Source organism: Ranitomeya imitator, chromosome 7 (genome assembly GCF_032444005.1).
Source record: "Ranitomeya imitator isolate aRanImi1 chromosome 7, aRanImi1.pri, whole genome shotgun sequence".
Taxonomy (NCBI): Eukaryota; Metazoa; Chordata; class Amphibia; order Anura; family Dendrobatidae; genus Ranitomeya; species Ranitomeya imitator.
This window is the reverse complement of record NC_091288.1, coordinates 120,457,053-120,481,216: the sequence shown is the minus strand read 5'-3', so window position 1 is coordinate 120,481,216 and position 24,164 is coordinate 120,457,053. Positions and strand designations below refer to the sequence as shown.

General features: G+C 47.1%; 1 protein-coding gene across 18 annotated transcripts in view; it reads right to left on the bottom strand.

The window, feature by feature from the left end:
- The window catches only part of GULP1 (GULP PTB domain containing engulfment adaptor 1), a 1,948,673-nt gene that overhangs the window by 315,582 nt on the left and 1,608,927 nt on the right, over positions 1–24,164 (bottom strand). For 4 of the 18 annotated variants that reach the window (XM_069733771.1, XM_069733777.1, XM_069733775.1 and 1 more), the window contains one exon: positions 11,160–11,237. The exons of the other annotated variants lie outside the window; for them this stretch is intronic. In XM_069733771.1, coding sequence (XP_069589872.1) covers positions 11,160–11,237 — 78 coding nt within the window. The remainder of the gene's footprint in view (positions 1–11,159; positions 11,238–24,164) is intronic. 18 annotated transcript variants of the gene reach the window in all.

The following is a 24,164-nucleotide window of genomic DNA, read 5'->3' as shown; positions in this document are numbered from 1 at the left end:
AACGGATGGACTCTACATGCCTGGTTCCCACCGTGAAGTATGGAGGAGGAGGTGTGATGGTGTGGGGGTGCTTTGCTGGTGACACTGTTGGGGATTTATTCAAAACTGAAGGCATACTGAACCAGCATGGCTACCACAGCATCTTGCAGCGGCATGCTATTCCATCCGATTTGCCTTTAGTTAGACCATCATTTATTTTCAACAGGACAATGGCCCCAAACACACCTCCAGGCTGTGTAAGGGCTATTTGACCAAGAAGGAGAGTGATGGGTTGCTACGCCAGATGACCTGGCCTCCACAGTCACCAGACCTGAACCCAATCGAGATGGTTTGGGGTGAGCTGGACCGCAGAGTGAAGGCAACAGGGGCAACAAGTGCTAAGCATCTGGGAACTCCTTCTAGATTGTTGGAAGACCATTCCCGGTGACTACCTCTTGAAGCTCATCAAGAGAATGCCAAGATTGTGCAAAGCAGTTATCAAAGCAAAAGGTGGCTACTCTGAAAAACCTAGAATATAAGACATATTTTCAGTTGTTTCACACTTTTTTGTTAAGTATATAATTCCACATGTGTTAATTCATAGATTTGATGCCTTCAGTGTGAATGTAAAATTTTCATAGTCATGAAAATACAGAAAATTCTTTAAATGAGAAGGTCTGTCCAAACTTTTGGTCTATACTGTATATCTATAATATAACGCTGGGAGCGTCACTCTGTCCGAAGCCTTTATAGACTGCGCAAGTGCAAGCGCCGGCGCAGTCTGGCCCCCACAGAGTGACGCTCCCAGGAGATCGCGGTATGCGTAAGCACTGAACGCATACCGCGATCTCCACCGGAGAGTCAGGGACCGCCAAGAGGGTAAGTATATTCACCTTTCCCCGTTCCAGCGCTGCGTGCGGCTCTGTCTCCCGGCTCCTCTGCTGTGACAGTTCAGAGGGCGCGATGACGTGCTTAATGCGCGCCAGCGCCGCCCTCTGACTTATCAGTCACAGGCAGAGGAGCCGGAGTGTGTCTTCAAGAAAATGGTGCCGGAAAGCGCGGACTGCGCAGGCGCCGATTCCTGCTGCCGGAATCGGTGCCTGCGCAGTCCGCGCTGTCCGGCGCCATTTTCTTGAAGACACACTGCAGGTGTGTCTTCAAGAAAATTGCGCCGGAAAGCACGGACTGCGCAGGCGCCGATTCCGGCAGCAGGAATCGGCCCCTGCGCAGTCCACGCTTTCCGGCGCCATTTTCTTGAAGACACACTCCGGCTCCACTGCAGGTGTGTCTTCAAGAAAATGGCGCCGGAAAGCGCGGACTGCGCAGGCGCCGATTCCGGCAGCAGGAATCGGCGCCTGCGCAGTCGGCGCTTTCCGGCACCATTTTCTTGAAGACACACTCCGGCTCCACTGCAGGTGTGTCTTCAAGAAAATGGCGCCAGAAAGCGCGGACTGCGCAGGCGCCGATTCCGGCAGCAGGAGGACGAAGAAAATGGGCGGAAAGGAATGGCGTAAGTAACAAATTGCTGTGGCATGAAGCTGTGACACTTCATGCCACAGCAATTTGTTATTTACGCCACCTGATTCCTTTCCGCCGCCATTTTCTTGGTCCTGCTGCCGGAATCGGCGCCTGCGCAGTCCACGCTTTCCGGCGCCATTTTCTTTAAGACACACTGCAGTGTGTCTTCAAGAAAATGGCGACGGAAAGCGCGGACTGCGCAGGTGCCGATTCCGCCAGCAGGAGGACCAAGAAAATGGCGGCGGAAAGGAATCAGGTGGCGCAAGTAACAAATTGCTGTGGCATGAGGCTGTGGCACTTCATGCCACAGCTATTTGTTACTTACGCCACCTGATACGGGGCATATACTATGGAGCATCTTATGGAGCAGCGTATGGGGCATATGGATGGGAGCAGCAAATTAAAGAACGGTGCCGCAGGATGGGAGCAGCACATGACAGAACGGGGGCGCAGGATGGGAGCAGCACATGACAGAACGGGGGTGCAGGATGGCAGCAGCACATGACAGAACGGGGGCGCAGGATGGGAGCAGCACATTACAGGATGGGAGCAGCAAATGACAGAACGGGGGCGCAGGATGGGAGCAGCACATGACAGAACGGGGGCGCAGGATGGGAGCAGCACATGACAGAACGGGGGCGCAGGATGGGAGCAGCACATGACAGAACGGGGGCGCAGGATGGGAGCAGCACATGACAGAACGGGGGCGCAGGATGGGAGCAGCACATGACAGAACGGGGGCGCAGGATGGGAGCAGCACATGACAGAACGGGGGCGCAGGATGGGAGCAGCAAATGACAGAATGGAGGCGCAGGATGGGAGCAGCACATGACAGAACGGGGGTGCAGGATGGGAGCAGCACATGACAGAACAGGGGCGCAGGATGGGAGCAGCACATGACAGAACGGGGGCGCAGGATGGGAGCAGCACATGACAGAACGGGGGCGCAGGATGGGAGCAGCACATGACAGAACGGGGGCGCAGGATGGGAGCAGCACATGACAGAACGGGGGCGCAGGATGGGAGCAGCACATGACAGGATGGGAGCAGCAAATGACAGAATGGAGGCGCAGGATGGGAGCAGCACATGACAAAATGAGGGCGCAGGATGAGAGCAGCACATGACAGAATGGGGGCGCAGGATGGGAGCAGCACATGACAGGATGGGGATGCAGGATGGAGCAGCACATGACAGAATGGGGGCACAGGATGGAGCAGCACATGATAGGATGGGGACGCAGGATGGAGCAGCACATAACAGGATGGGGACGCAGGATGGAGCAGCACATACCAGGACCATATACCAATATAAATGCTCGCCACCTGGGCGTAGAACGGGTTCAATAGCTAGTGTGAATATATATTTATATACTACCGTTCCAAAGTTTAGTGTCACTTAGAAATGTCCTTATTTTTGAAAGAAAAGCACAGTTTTTTCCAATGAATCTAACATTAAATGATTCAGAAATACACTCTAAACATTGTTAATGTGGTAAAGACTATTCTAGCTCCAAATGTCTGGTTTGTAATGCAATATCTTCATAGGTGTATAGAGGCCCATTTCCAACAACCATCACTCCAGTGTTCTTACGGTACTTTGTGTTTGATAACTGTGTAAGAAGGCTAATGGATGGCTAGAATACCCTTGAAAACCCTTGTGAAAGTATGTTAGCACAGCTGAAAACTGTTCTGCTGATTAGAGAACCTATAAATCTGACCTTCCTTTGAGCTAGTTGAGAATCTAGAGCATTACATTTGTTTGTCCCATTACATTTTCAAAATGGCCAGAAAAAAAGAACTTTCATGTGAAACTCGACAGTCTATTCTTGTTCTTAGAAATGAAGGCTATTCCATGTGAGAAATTGCCAAGAAGCTGAAGATTTCCTACAATGGTTTGCACTACTTCCTTCAGAGGAGCGCACAAACAGGCTCTAACCAGAGTTGAAAAAGAAGTGGTAGGCCCCGCTGCACAACTGAGCAACAAGACAAGTACATTAGAGTCTGTAGCTTGAGAAGCCGACACCTCACAGGTAGTGATGAGTGAGCACTAAAATGCTCGGGTGCTCGTTGCTCAGGTCGAGCAGATTGGAATACTCGGGTACTTGGACATAACAAAGAGCCCAATGTAAGTCCATGGGAGACCCGAATATTTTTTACCGTGATCCCCCCGGGGGTCCTTTAAAGGTCTAAGAATGTCTGAAAATTATGGAAACACTGCTCAAATGACACAGGGACCTCATGGGGATCGCCTCTGGAAGCATTCCTGACTCCTAGTTCACAGCTTTATTCTATTTTTTCCAAGATTCATGCCATTTTTCCTGGTGCCACAAAAAACACAATAAAACGAAACCAAAATGGGTTTCGCTGGGAAATATGTCAAGGCACATCCTTTGCAGGTTATTTACTTGCCTGCAAGGCCAAATATTTAACCCCAGACCAAAAATTTTCTCCCCCCTTAGGCTTAGTTCAGACGCAGCATTTTTAGAGCGTTTTTCAAATTTAACATTGCTTTCAACCACTACAAATGCATTAACTGGGAAATGTCATTGTAACATTTAACAACCCTAGCTGGCCATGTGGTGTGTTACACATAAGCAGACGCATCTTATTTCATTTATGAAGGAGGGACTCTTAAAGTCACAGAGCCTATTTTTACTGGTGAATCAGGTGGCATTAAACTTCTTAAAGGGCCATTATGAAATAGTGGGTCTCATAAGCTGTTGTAGCCTATGCTGTGAATGGATGGGCTGCTAAGAATTATGACGCACCACAATACCCCTGTCATAAGATGTCCAGGGGGGACTCCTGAAAAAGTGTTGCAATGAATTCAAGGCCTGCCCTGCTATTAGTTCTTATTTACCCCAATAAGCCTTTGAACCCACATACTGGAAGGGCCCATGAAAATCCACTTCACAATATGCATTATGTACTCTCGTACTCCTTTGTTTAACACATTGGCAGCAAGGCCAGCCCTGCTGCATAGTCAGTCATATGCACCCCATTACACCTTGGAACCCACATGCTGGATGGGCCCATGAAAATCCACTTCACAATATGCATTTGTACCCCCGTACTACTTTGTTTTACACATTGGCAGCAAGGCCAGCGCTGCTACATAGTCATATGCACCCCATTATGCCTTGGAACCCACATACTAGATGGGCCCATGAAAATCCACTTCCCAATATACATTTTGTACTCCTGTACTTCTTTGTTTTACACATTGGCAGCAAGGCTAGCCCTGCAGCATAGTCAGTCATATGCACCCCATTACACCTTTAAACCCCCATACTGGATGGGCCCATGAAAATCCACTCATATTTTTTTGATGGTTCCCATTTGCAGAATTATTTACAGGAGAATTTGGTGATTTTATTTGCCATGTTTTTAACACTAAGGTTCAGAAACGGCTTTCAAAAAGGCTAATGTTTGCAATACAATTGCAAACTAGAAAATTCAAGGAATAGTATGATTGAATGGTATGAGTGCGTACACTTTTGTATATGTTAACATACAAAGGTTAATAAGTACATACAAGGATTACATAAATATAGTGACTATGTATATATGAAGATTAACTACATACAGTATACTTAGATCAACACCAAGAGGCTTTTAAACATCATCCGTCTGGAATATCAGAGAGGCAACACCAAGACAGAGAACCCCTGGGAGATTACCTACACTGCATGGGCGTCCCCAATTATGCAGATATTAGCCCACTGTACATGTACAGGTACCCAGTTTAGGCATCTGTCTTAGCCATGTTTCTCTGGTCTTATATAGTGATTTACACTATGCAGTAACTCTGGTTTCACCCAAGTGGCCACTTTTCAAGGTTGGATGAAACTGAGATATCATGAAGTCATCAGACGAGGGGACATAAACCCCTAGAAAATAAAAGACACAAGGATTTAGATCAAACCACCACAGGCATAGTTTCAGTAAACCTTAATGTTTTACAATGACAAACAGCAAGTTTGTGAAGTGAATAAACAAACATTTATCTAGATTTTGTCACTATGAGCATTGTCTGTCACATCCCTAATTGTTTTACAAGAAATGCAGCTATGTGATTGTCTGAATGCATTCGGTATACAGTATTTCAATCTTGTTTACAAATCGCCATTTGTATATTCACCATTTGTTCATTTGAGGCTGCCAAAGTTATCACTCTCAAATAGAGAAACTAATATAGTGGACAAAGCTATATTTTTAATGAACTACTGAGCCAAACTAACAGCATTGCTTTATCAAATTCATATGAAGTGTATTGTGTCCAATGTGAGCAACCAGGCAACACAAAAAGGAACTTTTCAAGTGAGCTCTTTAAGGTACACAAATGTTATGAAGTCTTTGCCAACAAGGATGTGGCTTCACCAATGTGGGGTACCTTTTTTAAAAATATACTATTGCCATCACAGCCCTCTTGCCTAAAGTTCACCAGCTTATAACAGAACAAAGCACGTTAACCCTGGTACTCAAGTGGCAGTTAAAGAAGAGACATTGCAGGAGACAGAGTTAAGAAGTAGGCCCAATGTAGTGTAATGCCCAATTCCCCAATGTGGGGTCCTGATTTTATTAAATAAAATAGTGCTATCACAGCCCCCGTGCTCAAAATTCACCATACAGAGTCAGGTTAGTGGTCACGTGAGCGGACAGGTGACCACGACATCATCGAAGGTCCTTCACTCACAGCATTCTTAAGGACGGAGGCGGACGCTTACAGCGGTGACAGCCAGGGTTCGCCGGAGGGGTGAGTATAGCCATATTTTTTATTTTTATTCTTTATTTTTTACATTAATATGGATCCCAGGGCCTGAAGGAGAGTTTCCTCTCCTTCAGACCATGGGAACCATCGAGGAATACCTTCTGATATTTGTGTCCCATTGACTTGTATTGGTATCGGAACTCGGTATCAGCGAGATCCGATATTTTGCCGGTATCGGCCGATACCATCCGATACCGATACTTTCAAATATCGGAAGGTATCGTTCAACACTAGTTATGTTTCGCTGTTTTCACTTGGTGGTGTTCAGAAGTATTTCCCAATCCAGCCCTTGTTCATTTTTATAAGAGTCAGCCTGTCAGCATTTTCAGTTGACAGGCGGATGCGCTTATTTTTTATAATTAAACCAGCGGCACTAAAAACCCACTCTGACAGAACGCTAGCAGCAGGGCGGGCTAGGACCTCCAAGGCGTAGAGAGCCAGTTCATGCCACATGTCCAGCTTGGATAGCCAATAATTAAAATACACAGAGGAATCACGGAGGACGTTTGTACGATCTGCAAGGTACTCCCTCACCATCTTCACAAACATTGCACTTCTTGTAAAAGCACCCCTTGCCTCTGTGCCTGGACGAGAAAACTCCCAGAACTTTGCCATTGTTCCCCTGCCTGAGCTGGATTGCACTTCTGTCTCTCTCGCTTGGACTCCTTGGTTGTACAATAAACTCTGACATCTGTGGCCAGCGTTCTCACATGGGAATTTTCTAAGTAATTCCGCTACAAGGGCCCTCTGGTACTGCAACATTTTAGTACACCTCTCTGCCTCTGGTAGAAGAGATTATACATTCTCCTTGTAGCGTGGGTCTAGAAGTGTCACCAACCAGTAATGAGTGTCACCCAAAATTTTATAATGCAAAGGTCACGTAAAACGCAGCGCAACATAAAGTCAGCCATACGTGCCAGACTGCTAACAGGCAAGACTTCTGTGTCCTCACCAAAAGGATGACTGACCATGCTGTCCTCCTCTTCCTCATTCTCATCCTCCTCCTCTCTGTCCTCAGGCCATCCCCGCTGAACAGACAGTATGACAGCTGTCTTTGTAGTACCTTCTATAGCGCATGAAAGTAGCTCCTGTTCTTCCTCCTCCTCCTCATTGACTACCAATCCATGATGAGAAGACATGAGGCTTGGCTGAGTGTAATCCTGCTGTATGGTTCCTTGCTCCATGTCCTTGTGGTCTGCCTGCAATGCATCCATTTTAATTGTGAGCAGAGAGGTTTTCAGAATGCTGAGAAGCGGGACGGTGACGCTAATTATGGCGTCATCGCAGCTCACCATCTTGGTGCAGTCCTCAAAGTTTTGGAGGATGGTACATATGTCGGACATCCATGTCCACTCCTGAGGTCTTAATGTGTGGAGTCTGAACTGAATATCGACGGCCTTGTTGATGTTGGTAGTCAACAACTGCTCCTCCTTCTCACAAAGCCTTTCCAACATAAGCAGCGTAGAGTTCCAGCGTGTGGGAACATCACACACCAGCCAGTGAGTTGGAAGCTGCAAACGTTGCTGAAGCACGGCAAGGGCGGCTGAAGCAGTAGCTGACTTTTTAAAATGGGCAGACAGATGGCATACTTTCACTAGCCGATCTGGCAGCTCTGGGTAGCTCTTCAGAAAACGTTAAATCAAGAGGTTAAGCACATGGGCCAAGCAAGGTACGTGTGTGAGCTCATCTTGCCTCAGAGCCGCCACCAGGTTACGGCCATTGTCACACACGACCATGCCTTGCTGTAGGTTCAGCGGTGTCATCCAAACATCTGACTGCTCTTTCAGTGCAGTCCACAACTCTTCTGCATAGTGCGGTTTGTCACCTATGCAGATTAGCTTCAGCACAGCCTGTTGCCTCTTGGCTGAGGCAGTGCTGCAGTGCTTCCAGCTTCTCACTGATGTGTTGATTTCAGAGATGGAGGATGAAGAGGAGGAGTAGGTGCAGGAGCTGTAGACTGTAGGAGCAACCTTAATTGACGTAGGGCCAGCAATCCTCAGCGTGGGGAGGATGTGCTCTATCCAAAGGTCCGACTGGGTCCCGGCTTCCACTATTTTAACCCAGAGTGCAGTCAGTGAGATGTACCATCCTTGCCCACAAGAACTTGTCCATGTGTCCATGGTTAGGTGGACTTTCCCTGTAACAGCATCAGAAAGCAAGGCAAACACTGCAGGCTGCTATGGGAATATATAGTCATAATGACAAATACGTACGTCCTATATAGTCAGCCAATACATGGAAGAGTATGGGACACACTAATTGCTTATATAGCTAAACCACTAGAAAAATTATTGCCATAGTCCAATGATATTGAAATTCATAGAAAAAGTTTATTGCATAGATACATAACAAAGAACATTGCCAGCAGAAAAGGGAATGTGTGGGCCCCCTGAGGAAGGACTGTAACAAAACGCGTGTCGGGGTGGGTTGGAGCTGGTGTGATCCCCTGTGCACTAGTGGTATGTTCACATACTTTTTCATCTGCATATATGCATGTCTTGGATCTCTTTGTACGACATCAGTATATTATGCAAACCTCTGTATAATACTGCCATCTTTATTTATATATTTTTGACTCAATACAGCATGTTCCCGATATTATTATAAGACATTGCTATATTACTATCAATGTGAACTTACTATGCACTGCATATGATGTGCCTTATATTGTACTATTTACTGGATTTTTACTTGGGGATCATTACCTCCCTCTGAGTTTTCATGTGGTATGTTGTCACACATCCCCTTTTCTGCTGACCATGTTCTTTGTTGTGTATCTATGTAATAAACTTTTTCTATGAATTTCATTAGTATGGCACTAATTTTTCTAGTGGTTTAACTGTAACATTGTAGCATTGTTGAGGGCATGGGTAATGTTGTGGGACACATGCTGGTGTAATGCCTGTACCGCACACTGGGAGAAATAGAGGCGACTGGGGACCGAGTACCATGGGACGGCCGCTGTCATCAGGTTGTGGACAGCTTCCGTCTCAATGAGCCTAAAAGGCAGCATTTCTAACACAAGCAGAAGAGAGATATTAGAATTGAGGACTGTGGCCTGTGGGGCATTGGCTGGATATTTCCCCTTGCATTCCAAAGATTGGGTTATAGCCAACTGAAGGCTGTGCTGGGACAAGGACGTGGACGGGCTTGCTGATGGTGCTGCTTGACTGTGGGCCACAACAGGTGCAGGGCTAGAGGCATCTTCACATGCACGGTGTACTGGGAATTGGCTTCTACACAAAACAGTGGAAGAAGCAGTGGTGTGACCAGCAGGCAGTGGTTCTGGAACCTGGGGTTTGGCCCACAAAGTCAGGTGCTTTGCTTGCATGTGCCTGATCATGCTGGTGGTGGTGGTCAGGCTGGTTGTTTTGCTATCCCTGCTGATGCAGGGATGGCAGGTGCTGGAAATGGCCTGTTTGGGGTTATCAGCAGAGTCTTTATAAAATAACCAGACTCGGGATGACTCGGGATGATTTAACAGTTGGAATGGCAACTTCCCTCATGTTGGTGTTATGGGGAACGGATGCACGCCTTCTGTCTGTGGACGCCACACTGCTTCTTCCTGCCTGTTGGGGTGATATGCCTCCTTCCCCATGTGTGGTGCTGCTCTTGCTCTGCATGTCCTCCTGCCAGGTTGGGTCAGTCACATAGTCATCCACCACCTCGTCTTCCACATCCGCACTCTGGTCCTCCTCCTGATTTTCTGCAATTTTGTCTCATCATCGTCCACCTCTTCTGACACTTTCCCACCATCGCGTTTGTGTGACTGGGGCTGGTCAAAGCTTTGGGCATCTCTACATGCGATCTCAGCTGTCACCACTTCAAGTTGACTGCCCGAGAGTTCAGAATCTTGAAATGGAAAACTGAACAGCTCTTCAGAGTGTCCAAGTGTGGGATTAGTTGTCTCAGGGCACTCGGCATGGTGGGAGGAAGGAGGATCAGGGTGAGGAATATCTGGGCCACACTCACGGCTTCTTCAACTTGACCATGTGGAAGACATGGTGGTGGCTAAGTGACTGGAATCATTATCCGCTATCCAACCAACAACCGTTTCACACTGTTCTGGCTTCAATAGTGGTGTGCTGCAGTCCCCTAGAAACTAGGACTGGAAGGTCGAGATAGAAGATGTGGGTCTTTGTTGTGGCCCACTTTCACCTTGGCCTCGTCCTCTGCATGCACCATCATTATCATGTTCACTTCCCCGTCCCTTGCCCCACGCCTTGCCCATTTTAAATAGACTACTGCACCATTTCAAATGCTCAGCACAAATATATTTATTAGTAGCGAAATAATATCTGATCAGTATGCCTGCAAATCTACGATTTTTCAAACCCAAACACCAGGTAGGCCTCAGCCTGACACAGACTGTATTCAATTTTGGGGGGGTTTTCTGTGAATTTAATTTATGCAAAATAGTGCTGTATACAGAGGCGTAGCTAGAGCTTTTGCCGCCCGGGGCTGTTCCCGAGTTTGGCGCCCCCCCCCCGGCTCAATACACACAAAGGTTACCAAAAACGGTTTTCCTGTTTTGTAGAACTTAAACTGGGCCTAATGGTGTCACCCCCACATGCCACACCTGTGACTTAATACCACCACACCATGACCAGGCCACATAGTGACCGAATAATACTACATACAAGGGACAAATACCACAACACCATTTCCAGACCACATATTACCACCACATAGTGACTGAATACTACAATACTGATCAGTAATAAAAAAAAACCACAATACTATCACCATAAGTGCCAGTATTCACAGGAGATCTGTACTTAGTATGCAGTGTCTGTGTAGAGGTAATACAGAGATCACTGGTGACATTATACACAGGACCTCTATATAGTATACAGTGTATAGTGTCAGTGTATAGGTAACACTGACTCACCAGTGACGTCTCTAGGTGAAGTCCTTCATCTTTCATCCAGCACAGACCGCCATCATTCCTTCCAGCCAGGACTCGTTTCTGCAGGAAATAACACAGTTATCTCGAGCTCCGCTTGCAGAACACATTACTTAATTTTTCACAACTTCTACATTACATCACATGAAGAAAAAAAGGTGATATAGTGTCACTCTGCACAATAACAGGACCGCCCCCCCATTTAAAACAGTATACTCAAAAAATAAAATAAATACATCACTGCAGTAATAATATCCCTTAATTAGCCCCTATGGTAATAATATTCCCCACCCTGGCCCCGTTTCTCATTCCTGGCTCCAGCCATATGTTCTCGCATCCTGCCCTCATGAGTATCCATTCTACCCCATATGATCTCCACATCCTGCCCCACCAGCCTCCATCGTATCCGTCCTGCCCCATGATCCAATCCTGCCCCGTGTCTCCAATCATGCCCCGTATCTACATTCTGCCCATGCCTCAAGTCCTGCCCCCAGTGTGTCCAGCATATTACCCCCATGTTGTCCAGCAATCTGCCCCAGTGTGTCCAGCATATTACCCCCATGTTGTCCAGCAATCTGCCCCAGTGTGTCCAGCATATTACCCCCAGTGTGTCCAGCAATCTGCCCCAGTATGTCCAGCACTGCCCCCAGTGTGTCCAGCAATCTGCCCCAGTGTCCAGCCTTTCCCCAGTGTGTCCAGCAGTCTGCCCCAGTGTGTCCAGCATATTACCCCCAGTGTCCAGCATTGCCCCAGTGTGTCCAGCATATTACCCCCAGTGTGTCCAGCAATCTGCCCCAGTGTCCAGCATTGCCCCAGTGTGTCCAGAAGTCTGCCCCAGGGTCTCCAGCATTGCCTCAATGTGTCCAGAAATCTGCCCCAGGGTCTCCAGTATTGCCCCAGTGTGTCCAGCAATCTGCCCCATGGTCTCCTGTATTGCCCCAGTGTGTCCAGCATTCTGCCCCATGGTCTCCAGTATTGCCCCGGTGTATCCAGCAATCTGCCCCATGGTCTCCTGTATTGCCCCAGTGTGTCCAGCATTCTGCCCCATGGTCTCCAGTATTGCCCCGGTGTGTCCAGCAATCTGCCCCATGGTCTCCAGTATTGCCCCAGTATGTCCAGAAGTCTGCCCAGGGTCTCCAGCATTGCCTCAATGTGTCCTGAAATCTGCCCCATGGTCTCCAGTATTCAGTGTGTCCAGCAATCTGCCCCATAGTCTCCTGTATTGCCCCAGTGTGTCCAGCATTCTGCCCCATGGTCTCCAGTATTTCCCCAGTGTGTCCAGCATTCTGCCCCATGGTCTCCAGTATTGCCCCAGTGTGTCCAGCAATCTGCCCCATGGTCTCCAGTATTGCCCCAGTGTGTCCAGCAATCTGCCCCATGGTCTCCTGTATTGCCCCAGTGTGTCCAGCAATCTGCCCCATGGTCTCCTGTATTGCCCCAGTGTGTCCAGCATTCTGCCACATGGTCTCCTGTATTGCCCCAGTGTGTCCAGCAATCTGCCCCATGGTCTCCAGTATTGCCCCAGTGTGTCCAGCAATCTGCCCCATAGTCTCCTGTATTGCCCCAGTGTGTCCAGCAATCTGCCCCATGGTCTCCTGTATTGCCCCAGTGTGTCCAGCAATCTGCCCTATAGTCTCCAGTATTGCCCCAGTGTGTCCAGCAATCTGCCCCATGGTCTCCTGTATTGCCCCAGTGTGTCCAGCAATCTGCCCCATGGTCTCCAGTATTGCCCCAGTGTGTCCAGCATTCTGCCCCATGGTCTCCAGTACTGCCCCAGTGTGTCCAGCAATCTGCCCCATGGTCTCCTGTATTGCCCCAGTGTGTCCAGCATTCTGCCCCATGGTCTCCAGTACTGCCCCAGTGTGTCCAGCAATCTGCCCCATGGTCTCCAGTATTGTCCCAGTGTGTCCAGCATTGCCCCAGCCCCAGACAGTCAGACATAAAGAAAAAAAAAAAAAAGTAAAATCCTCACCTCTCCCGTTCCTAGCGCAGGTCCGGTGCAGTCAGCGTCTCTCCGGCTCTGCGACGCTCAGGACAGAGAGGCAGAGCGGCGCGCACAGTAGTGACGTCATCGCGCCCTCTGCTCTGAGACGTCGCAGAGTCAGAGGACGCTGCAGCTGCCGGCGCCGCAGGAACCAGGAGAGGTGAGTATAGAGCGGGGGGCGGGGTCCGGTGGTGGGGGGAGCTGGCCCTGGTCGTGGCGGCGGACGGCGCCGCCCGAAGATTTAAAGGGGCGTCTTTTTTTTTTTTTTTTTTTTTCTTCTCCTGCAGCGCCGGCCGCCCCCCGCATTGTGCCGCCCGGGGCGGACCGCCCCCCCCGCACCCCCCTTCCTACGCCACTGGCTGTATATAAATAGATTAACAGACAGCAAAAAAAAAAAAGGGGTACACTTGCCTGCAATGACCAAACTTGGATCACGCAGATATATGAGGGCTGTCACGGAAATACCACACTGGCAAATATATGGCCTTTTAATATTTCTTTATGCTAAATAGTGCTGTATATAATTTCAGTAACAGACAGGGAAAAAAAGTGGTCCTCTGGCCTACAGTGACCAAACATGGAGCACGCAGATACTTGAGGGCTGGCACGGAAATACCACACTGGCCTTAAAATATTTTTTTATGCTAAATAATGCTGTATATAATTTCAGTCTCAGACAGCAAAAAAAGGAGTCCACCGGCCTACAATGCACAAAGTTGGAGCATGCAGATATATGAAGCCTTTTTCAGTTAATTTAAAACAAACAAAAAAAAAGTGGCACAAGGCTAGCACACACAACTATGCTACATATGCCTGACAAACTATGATTTTTCAACAGGCCTCAGTCTGACAGAACAGACTGTATATTTTTGTATTTTTGGGGGTGAATTTTTGGAAAAAAAATTTAAAAATCCAACTAGGTAAATAGTATAGAAGCTGCAGCAGCAGCAGCAGCAGCAGACAGTTATGGAGCTTTGGGAGGGATGCAGTGGGAGCAATGAACGCACATACAGTGGCTGTAGGCCTTGCACTGATGTGGATATTCTATGCCCTGCCTACCTAGCGCTGCAATATCGGGATTCACGAATTAGCCCTGAAAAGGACTTTTGGTTTCTGAGGAGTTTTGGATTTAAGAGTTGCAGACCTACACTAACTCTAAAAACCACAATTCTGACCCTATCTCCGCAGCAGCTCTCCCTACTCTCACTGAATCAGGAACAGAATGCGGCGAGCAGGGCGGCGCCAGGCCTCTTATACTCGGGATGATGCTGTGCGGCCAAGCCAATCACTGCACGACCACAACAAAGATGGCTGCGGCGTTTCATGGTCTGGCAGACAATCCCTGCACCGTGACTGTGTCTCTAAAGTCCGCCAAAAACGCTGGGTGGAGACACCAGTTACCACCGAATAATCCCGGAAATGCTCGCTGTTCGCCGAGTACACCGAGCATATCGATACTCGGGTGAGTAACGAGTAGTGGCGAGCACGTTCGCTCATCACTACTCACAGGTCCTCAACTGGCAGCTTCATTAATTAATACACCAAAACGTCAGTGTAAACGTCTAAAGTGAAGAGGCTACTCCGGAATGCTGGCCTTTAGGGCAGAGTGGAAAGAAAAAGCCATGTCTGAGACTGGCTAATAAAAGGAAAAGATTAATATGGGCAAAAGAACAAAGACATTGAACAGAGGAAGATTGGAAAAAAGTGTTATGGACAGATGAATCCAAGTTTGAGGTGTTTGGATCACACAGAAGAACATTTGTGAGATGCAGAGCAGCTAAAAAGATGCTGGAAGAGTGCCTGACGCCATCTGTCAGGCATGATGGAGGTAATGTGATGGTCTGGGGTTGCTTTGGTGCTAGTAAAGTGGGAGATTTGTACAAGGAAAAAGGAATATTGAATAAGGATGGCTATCACTCCATTTTGCAACGCCATGCCATACCCTATGGACAGTGTTTGATTGGAGCTAATTTCATCCTACAACAGGACAATGACCCAAAGCACACCTCCAAATTATGCAAGAACTAGTTAGGGAAGAAGCAGGCAGCTGGCATTCTGTAATGGAGTGGCCAGCGCAGTCACCAGATCTCAACCCCATTGAGCTGTTGTGGGAGCAGCTTGACCGTATGGAATGCAAAAAGTGCCGATCAAGCCAAACCAACTTGTGGGAGGGGCTCCTGGAAGCATGGGGTGAAATTTCTTCAGATTACCTCAGCAAATTGACTGCTATAATGCCAAAGGTCTGCAATATTGTAATTGCTGCAAAGGGAACATTCTTTGACAAAAGCACAGTTTGAAATAGAAAATTATTATTTCAAATAAAAATCTGTTTTTCTAACCTTGTCAATGTGTGGAATAGGTTTTCAACTCACTTGGCAACTCATTTGATTAATAAAAGTATGAGTTTTCATGGAAAACACAAATTTGTCTGGGTGACGCTAAACTTTGTAGTGTATGTATACATATATTTATACTAGATGGTGGCCCGATTCTAATGCATCGGGTATTCTAGAATACAGTATGTATGTATGTATGTGTTATGATCCGGTGACCTTGGAGCAGCATGAAAACATACACTGGAGTAGGTGGTAACTGTACTGACCGCAAATCCTGATCTTAACACCGCAACTAGAAGTAGCCGTGGGGTGTACCTAACAAACCCTAGACATCTCGTCACTGCCGGAGGACTAAATACCCCTAAAGATGGAAATAGGAATTCTACCTTGCCTCAGAGCAGAACCCCAAAGGATAGGCAGCCCCCGACAAATATTGGCTGTGAGTAGGAGAGGAAAGACACACACAGGCAGAAAATAGGATTTAGCACAAGAGGCCACTCTAGCTAAAATAGGAAAGGATAGGACAGAGTACTGTGCGGCCAGTATTAAAACCCTTCCAAAAATATCCACAGCAGATTATACAAAAATTCCTCCATCTAACTAAAGACGTGGAATATATATCTCCAACTCCAGAGAATCCTACACTCAGAGCAGGAATACAATCAAAAAACAAGCACACAGCAAGTGTGCCATAGAAAAAGAAACAGACACTTATCTTTGCTGAATTGGCAGCTAAGCAGGAGAAGCCAGACAGAGGTCCAACACCTTCCAAGAAACATTGACAACTGGCAAGGACTAATGAGTCCTGCAAACCTAAATACCCCAGTCAGAATTGCAATCAGCAGATACACCTGTCCAGGACTGCAGCCCAGGGACAACTGCATTACCACCTACAACTACCGGAGGGAGCCCAAAAGCAGAATTCACAACATGTATGTATGTATGTACGTTGCGCTTAGCACAGCCACGTAGTATATAGCATAGCCATGTAGTATATCACACAGCCACGTAGTATATAACACAGCCACGTAGAATATAGCACAGCCAGCCACATAGTATATAGCACAGCCACGTAGTATATAGCACAGCCACGTAGTATATAGGAAAGCCACATAGCATATAGCAGCCACATAGTAAATATCAGCCACATAGTAAATGGCAGCCACATAGTATATAGCACAGCCACGCAGTATATAGCAGCCACATAGTAGATAGCATCCACGTAGTAAATAACACAGCCCATGCTGTTTATAACACAGGCCACGTAATATATAGCACAGCCCATGCAGTATATAACACAGGCCACGTAGTATATAACACAGCCCACGCAGTATATAACACAGCCCACAATATATAACACAGCCCACGTAGTATATAGCAGCCAGGCAGTATATAACACAGCCCACGTAATATACAGCACAGACCACGTAATATACAGCACAGACCACGTAATATACAGCACAGACCATGTAATATACAGTGGGGCAAAAAAGTATTTAGTCAGTCAGCAATAGTGCAAGTTCCACCACTTAAAAAGATGAGAGGCGTCTGTAATTTACATCATAGGTAGACCTCAACTATGGGAGACAAACTGAGAAAAAAAAATCCAGAAAATCACATTGTCTGTTTTTTTAACATTTTATTTGCATATTATGGTGGAAAATAAGTATTTGGTCAGAAACAAACAATCCAGATTTCTGGCTCTCACAGACCTGTAACTTCTTCTTTAAGAGTCTCCTCTTTCCTCCACTCATTACCTGTAGTAATGGCACCTGTTTAAACTTGTTACCAGTATAAAAAGACACCTGTGCACACCCTCAAACAGTCTGACTCCAAACTCCACTATGGTGAAGACCAAAGAGCTGTCAAAGGACACCAGAAACAAAATTGTAGCCCTGCACCAGGCTGGGAAGACTGAATCTGCAATAGCCAACCAGCTTGGAGTGAAGAAATCAACAGTGGGAGCAATAATTAGAAAATGGAAGACATACAAGACCACTGATAATCTCCCTCGATCTGGGGCTCCACGCAAAATCCCACCCCGTGGGGTCAGAATGATCACAAGAACGGTGAGCAAAAATCCCAGAACCACGCGGGGGGACCTAGTGAATGAACTGCAGAGAGCTGGGACCAATGTAACAAGGCCTACCATAAGTAACACACTACGCCACCATGGACTCAGATCCTGCAGTGCCAGACGTGTCCCACTGCTTAAGCCAGTACATGTCCGGGCCCGTCTGAAGTTTGCTAGAGAGCATTTGGATGATCCAGAGGAGTTTTGGGAGAATGTCCTATGGTCTGATGAAACCAAACTGGAACTATTTGGTAGAAACACAACTTGTCGTGTTTGGAGGAAAAAGAATACTGAGTTGCATCCATCAAACACCATACCTACTGTAAAGCATGGTGGTGGAAACATCATGCTTTGGGGCTGTTTCTCTGCAAAGGGGCCAGGGCGACTGATCCGGGTACATGAAAGAATGAATGGGGCCATGTATCGTGAGATTTTGAGTGCAAACCTCCTTCCATCAGCAAGGGCATTGAAGATGAAACGTGGCTGGGTCTTTCAACATGACAATGATCCAAAGCACACCGCCAGGGCAACGAAGGAGTGGCTTCGTAAGAAGCATTTCAAGGTCCTGGAGTGGCCTAGCCAGTCTCCAGATCTCAACCCTATAGAAAACCTTTGGAGGGAGTTGAAAGTCCGTGTTGCCAAGCGAAAAGCCAAAAACATCACTGCTCTAGAGGAGATCTGCATGGAGGAATGGGCCAACATACCAACAACAGTGTGTGGCAACCTTGTGAAGACTTACAGAAAACGTTTGACCTCTGTCATTGCCAACAAAGGATATATTACAAAGTATTGAGATGAAATTTTGTTTCTGACCAAATACTTATTTTCCACCATAATATGCAAATGAAATGTTAAAAAAACAGACAATGTGATTTTCTGGATTTTTTTTTCTCAGTTTGTCTCCCATAGTTGAGGTCTACCTATGATGTAAATTGCAGACGCCTCTCATCTTTTTAAGTGGTGGAACTTGCACTATTGCTGACTGACTAAATACTTTTTTGCCCCACTGTATAGCACAGCCCACGTAATAAATAGCACAGCTCACGTAGTATATAACAGGCCACGCAGTATATAACACAGGTCTCATAGCATATAATACAGCCCACACAGTATATAGCACAGCCCACGTAGTATATAGCAGTGTGGGCACCATATCTCTGTTAAAAAATTTAAAATTAAAAATAGTTATATACTCACCCTACGACATCCAACGAAGTTGTCCCGATGTGCGGGATGCTGCCGCCAGCTTTCGTTGCCAGTGACGGATTGCGAAATTACCCAGATGACTTAGCGGTCTCGCCAGACCGCTAAGTCATCTGGGTAATTTCGCAATGCATCACTGGGAACGGAAGCTGGCGGCAGCATCGCGCACATCAGTGGACGTCAGAAGGTGAGAATAGCACAATTTTTTTTTTTAATTATTTTTAACATTATATCTTTTTACTATTGATGCTTAATAGGCAGCATCAATAGTAAAATGTTGGTCCGGGATGGGGCGACACACTGGCACTGACTGGAGGGGAGTAGGGAGGGAGGCACTGACTGGAAGAGAGTAGGGAGGGGCCAATTAGCTGCCGGACTAAGCCTGTCGCTGATTGGTTGCGGCCTGCCGGCCGCGACCAATCAGCGATGCGGGATTTCCATTACAGACAAACAGACAGAAAGACAGACAAACAGACGGAAGTACCCCTTAGACGATTATATATATGTATATATTCTGTTAGGTCACACTGTGATTTTACTGTATGCAGTACATGAAATGTCAGGTTTTCAAGGCCCTGAGTGTGTAAAAATCGGATAGCACTCGCATGGACCATATGCCGTCTGTTTATTTCAAGCACCCATTGACTTGCATTGGCGAGTCTTATCCAATATAGGAGGACAATTGCAGCATGCTGTGATTTTTTCTCGGTCTGAATTAAACTGAGGCAAACAGGATCATGGGGTGCATTAAAAGTGGTCTGGATACACATGATGAGAGCATTATACTGCCTCTGTACAAATCCCTAGTTAGACCGCACATGGAGTACTGTGTCCAGTTTTGGGCACCGGTGCTCAGGAAGGATATAATGGAACTAGAGAGAGTACAAAGGAGGGCAACAAAATTAATAAAGGGGATGGGAGAACTACAATACCCAGATAGATTAGCGAAATTAGGATTATTTAGTCTAGAAAAAAGACGACTGAGGGGCGATCTAATAACCATGTATAAGTATATAAGGGGACAATACAAATATCTCGCTGAGGATCTGTATATACCAAGGAAGGTGACGGGCACAAGGGGGCATTCTTTGCGTCTGGAGGAGAGAAGGTTTTTCCACCAACATAGAAGAGGATTCTTTACTGTTAGGGCAGTGAGAATCTGGAATTGCTTGCCTGAGGAGGTGGTAATGGCGAACTCAGTCGAGGGGTTCAAGAGAGGCCTGGATGTCTTCCTGGAGCAGAACAATATTGTATCATACAATTATTAGGTTCTGTAGAAGGACGTAGATCTGGGGATTTATTATGATGGAATATAGGCTGAACTGGATGGACAAATGTCTTTTTTCGGCCTTACTAACTATGTTACTATGTTACTATGATGAGCAGAGACTCATAGATTAAAATTGGTCATAGTGAAATACGATTTTTTTATTGGATTGTACTTGTCCGTTTTTCCCCAGGATGACAGGATGGATTAAGTCCTTTACCACCTCAACCTCGTGGGCTCTATCACCACAGTCTGTTCCTATGCTTACGCAGGCTACAGGACAGTCCTTGACATCTCCGTGTTTGCAGCAAACGCCCACAAACTTCTGAGGGATTATCTGGTGGGACAGGGCTGCGCTGATTAGAGTTAGCAGACTTCCAGAGTCCAACAGTTCCATAACCATTACCCCATTGATGGACAGGGCACACGACTGGGGACCCTCCCCCGATTGACCTTCCACACTGCAGGCCGAATAGGCATAATTAGAGCAGCACCCACCTAGGCTTCAGTTCATGGGTTCAGAGGACATATGACATTGGGCGGCTATGTGTCCAGGATTGTGACAACGCCAACAGACCACATCCTTCAGCACAGCCTTAGAAGATGGCACATCAGAAATGGGATGCCCCCCAGTTGGGGGTCTAGCCACCATCTGTGGCGAGCCTGCCCCCTTTTGGGTATGGAGTGGTCAAACCTGTCCATCACTACTTGCTCAACCATTAGGGCTGAAGTGGAAGTCTCTGGCTGCTACCACTTTTGAACCAGGTGCAACAGATCAAACATCTGGGAGTGTGGGGGTTTGTCGCCAGCATACGCCCAGTGGTGAACTCACTAAGTCCTTACAGACATTGTCACTCCCAAGCATGCCAGAATCTTTTAATTTTCCATACTCTTTGGCATCCTGGAGGGCTAAGTCGTAATATGCTTTTGGGGTTCACCAGTCAAATAGGTGGCCAGCACCTCTGCGAACCTCTGCCGTAGCCTCTCATGCTCCGCTACCCATTCAAACACAGTCAAAAAGGCTTCAACATCATTCCCCGGGGTAATTTTCTGTAAGGCTCGTCTTACCGCCATCCGGAAGTTGGCGTCATCAGCCGGACCTGGGGTTGGGGCGCTCATCCTGCACTGGATGGTGGTTACCAGATGCTGCATCTGCAGCCACTGCTCCTGATGGCTCCGCTGGATCTGCTGTAACAACAGCCAGGTGGTCTCTTGCTGCTGCTGCGACTGGACCAGGTGTTTCAGCAGGTCCTCCATGCTGCCGTTTATCTTGCGCTGGATGGCAGATTTAACTCAAGACATGCAGTTGTCCTCAGTCTCTATGTGTGTTCCTGGAGTGCTGCCCACATTCTCCACCACGTGTGAGGGGTTGACCCACACGGCTACTTCCTTAGGTAGACAAAGGAACCATTCTGGTACAGAATCACCTGCTGTTTTATTGTAGATAGCATAAACTGTGGTAGGGTCCAGCAAAATAAACAATGTCTTGCTGGCATAACGGTAAAATAAACAAAACACAGTACATATGAGTCCATTCCCTGCAGGGTTTCACCTGCAATGATCCGCACAGTCCTTTAGCTCCTCCGGGAGCTATGTGGGAGTTCCTGCTCTCCCAAGCCACAACACCCACTGACTCAGATAGCCAGGTATTTACCACCCATGTGATGGTCACATGACCTTGACCTCACACAGGTCCTGGCAGGATTCTGCATGTAGGTATATGGTGGACCTCCACCCACTCACTCTATTAAGGTCCACTAAAACCAGCCTAAAACATACATTACATTAACCCTCTCAGCACTTAGAGCGCTGGAAAAAAATTAACACTCTAGTTTTATATTACTGACCGCAGTAGATGCAGTGACACGTATCTCCCTTCACATACCATGCCAACGACTCTGTCACACCCCCAAAATCCTTTGTTACTGCTTTTGGTCTCCCTTGCAAGCCTCACTTCATTACTGGCTTTATGTAATGATGCTGCCTGGTGTCATAGAGAGGAAGCCTAAGGGGGCACTACCGGGAGCGCTGGGGGACGGAGGAATGAGGCAAGCAGTGCACACAGGACCTGAAGTAGGCAGGTCACGTGATCACTGCAGAGAGGATGGGGTGGAGCTACTGTGCGAGAACAAAGAGTCTACCAAAAAAGCAGGACTCAGAGTACTAAGACAGAGACGTAGTCAAAGGACAAGCCGAGGGTCAGGAGCTAGACGGAAGCGAGGTAGCACGGGGCAAAACAGCAGATTAATCAAAGACAAGCCAAGGGGTCAGAAAGCCAGGACAGAGAAGTACCATCCAGAAAACAGGGGCAGTAGTCAGGGGGCAAACTGGGTCATACACAGCAAGGCACACATGCACATAGGCAAGACGATTACAGACAAATTACCTGGGTCAGCTATGTCAAACCGAGTAGACGGACTGATTTAACCCAGACCTGACCTTGAAGGAGCCAGAACCAGCCCATTCAGAGTCATGACACTTTAGCTATTCTAATGCTTGCCATGTATTCCCTGCAAACAGCATTATATTCTTCTTTAGATATGTCCCCTCTTTCCATTTACCATACATATCTTTTTCCTTTTTAACAAGTTATTAAGTTTTGTGATCATCCATCCTGGTCTCTTTAAATGCTTCTAATTCTTCCTTCTTTTTGGGAGTGTTACTAATTGTGCAGTGAGAATTTCATTTAGCAAAATCTCCCATCCTTCTTGAATGTTTCTGTCCTTTAGAACATCCAGCCATGGGAACTTTCCTATCCGCGTTCTGAGTCCATTTAAATCTGCCTTTCTGAAGTCCAACTTAAATTTTGAGACCTCGCTGGTCTTCCTTCTCTTGTAGTCAGATACAGATTTGGAAAATTGTGATATATTTTTGCACTGCTGAATCACTAGAATTCCAGAATTATTAGTACTTGTGGCTTTATCATTCTCGGCGTTTCAGAGTTCAAGACTCCTTCATCAGGAAACACCACAGGCCTTTCTGCTGCCTGAGGCAAACTGCAAAACGGCACCCCCCCCCCACGTAGTAAAATCAGTACAAATAAATCTGGCTAACTCTTTACATGTTGTCGCATGTTGTCGCATGTTGCATGGCACTGCATGGCGCATGTAGCATGTTGTCACATGCTGTCGCATGTTGCATGTTGTTGCATGTCGCATGTTGTTGCATGTCGCAAGTCGTCGCATGTTGTCGCATGCTGTCACATGTTGTTGCATGTTGTCACATGTTGTCGCATGTCATCGCAGCTTGTTGCATGTTGCATGTTGTTGCATGGTGTATGTGCACACAGTGTAGATAGATGAGTCCGGCTCTGCATCTGGATGCCTGACGTGACATCTAGATGTATCAGAGCCGGTAGATGATCGCTGGAGATAACTCTCAAGCGATCACCTACACTACAGCGTTCTCACAATCAGCTGTTTGTGAGAACCAGACTAGTGACCGGAGATAAGTCCCGTCACGTGCATGGCAGTTCTCACAATAAGTTATCGCGAGAACTGCAGTGAACGAGGGACTTCCGGCGGCGGGACAGGTGAGCCGGCAGACATGCGTAGAAAGCTGCATTTACGCAGTTTTTACGCATGTGACTAATCATTAGATGCGATTTTATCGCATCTAATGATAGTCTATGGTACATTTACGGTGCGGCGACGGAGCGTCGTTGCATTGTAAACAGACATGCTGCGTTCTGAAAAGACGCCCCGCATGTCCGTTTAAGTGGGTCTGCCGCCCGTCTGATTGTTTTACCACATAGTGGAGACGGGATTTCATGAAATCCCCTCCACTATGCTGTAATATCTGGACGCTGCGTGTTTTACGCTGCGGCTTTACGCAGCGTCAAACACGCAGTGTTTCCTGACCGTGGAAACATACGCTAATGCTTGCAATCTGTGGGCACTTAAGGGTTAACAATATGAAGCATTTACTTTCTTTTCCCATCCACCCTGTCATGTGCATGTGCTTGTCTGCCCCATTTCTCCAGTGCTCATAAACAGTCCACAGCTACTTCTCTCCTCCCACAGGAGTCACAGTCTGACAAGCTGCAGGCACCAGAAAGGGAAAAAAAAATCTCGGCTCACTCAGGCCGGCGTCACACTAGCGAGTTTTACGGACGTATGAGCGCATA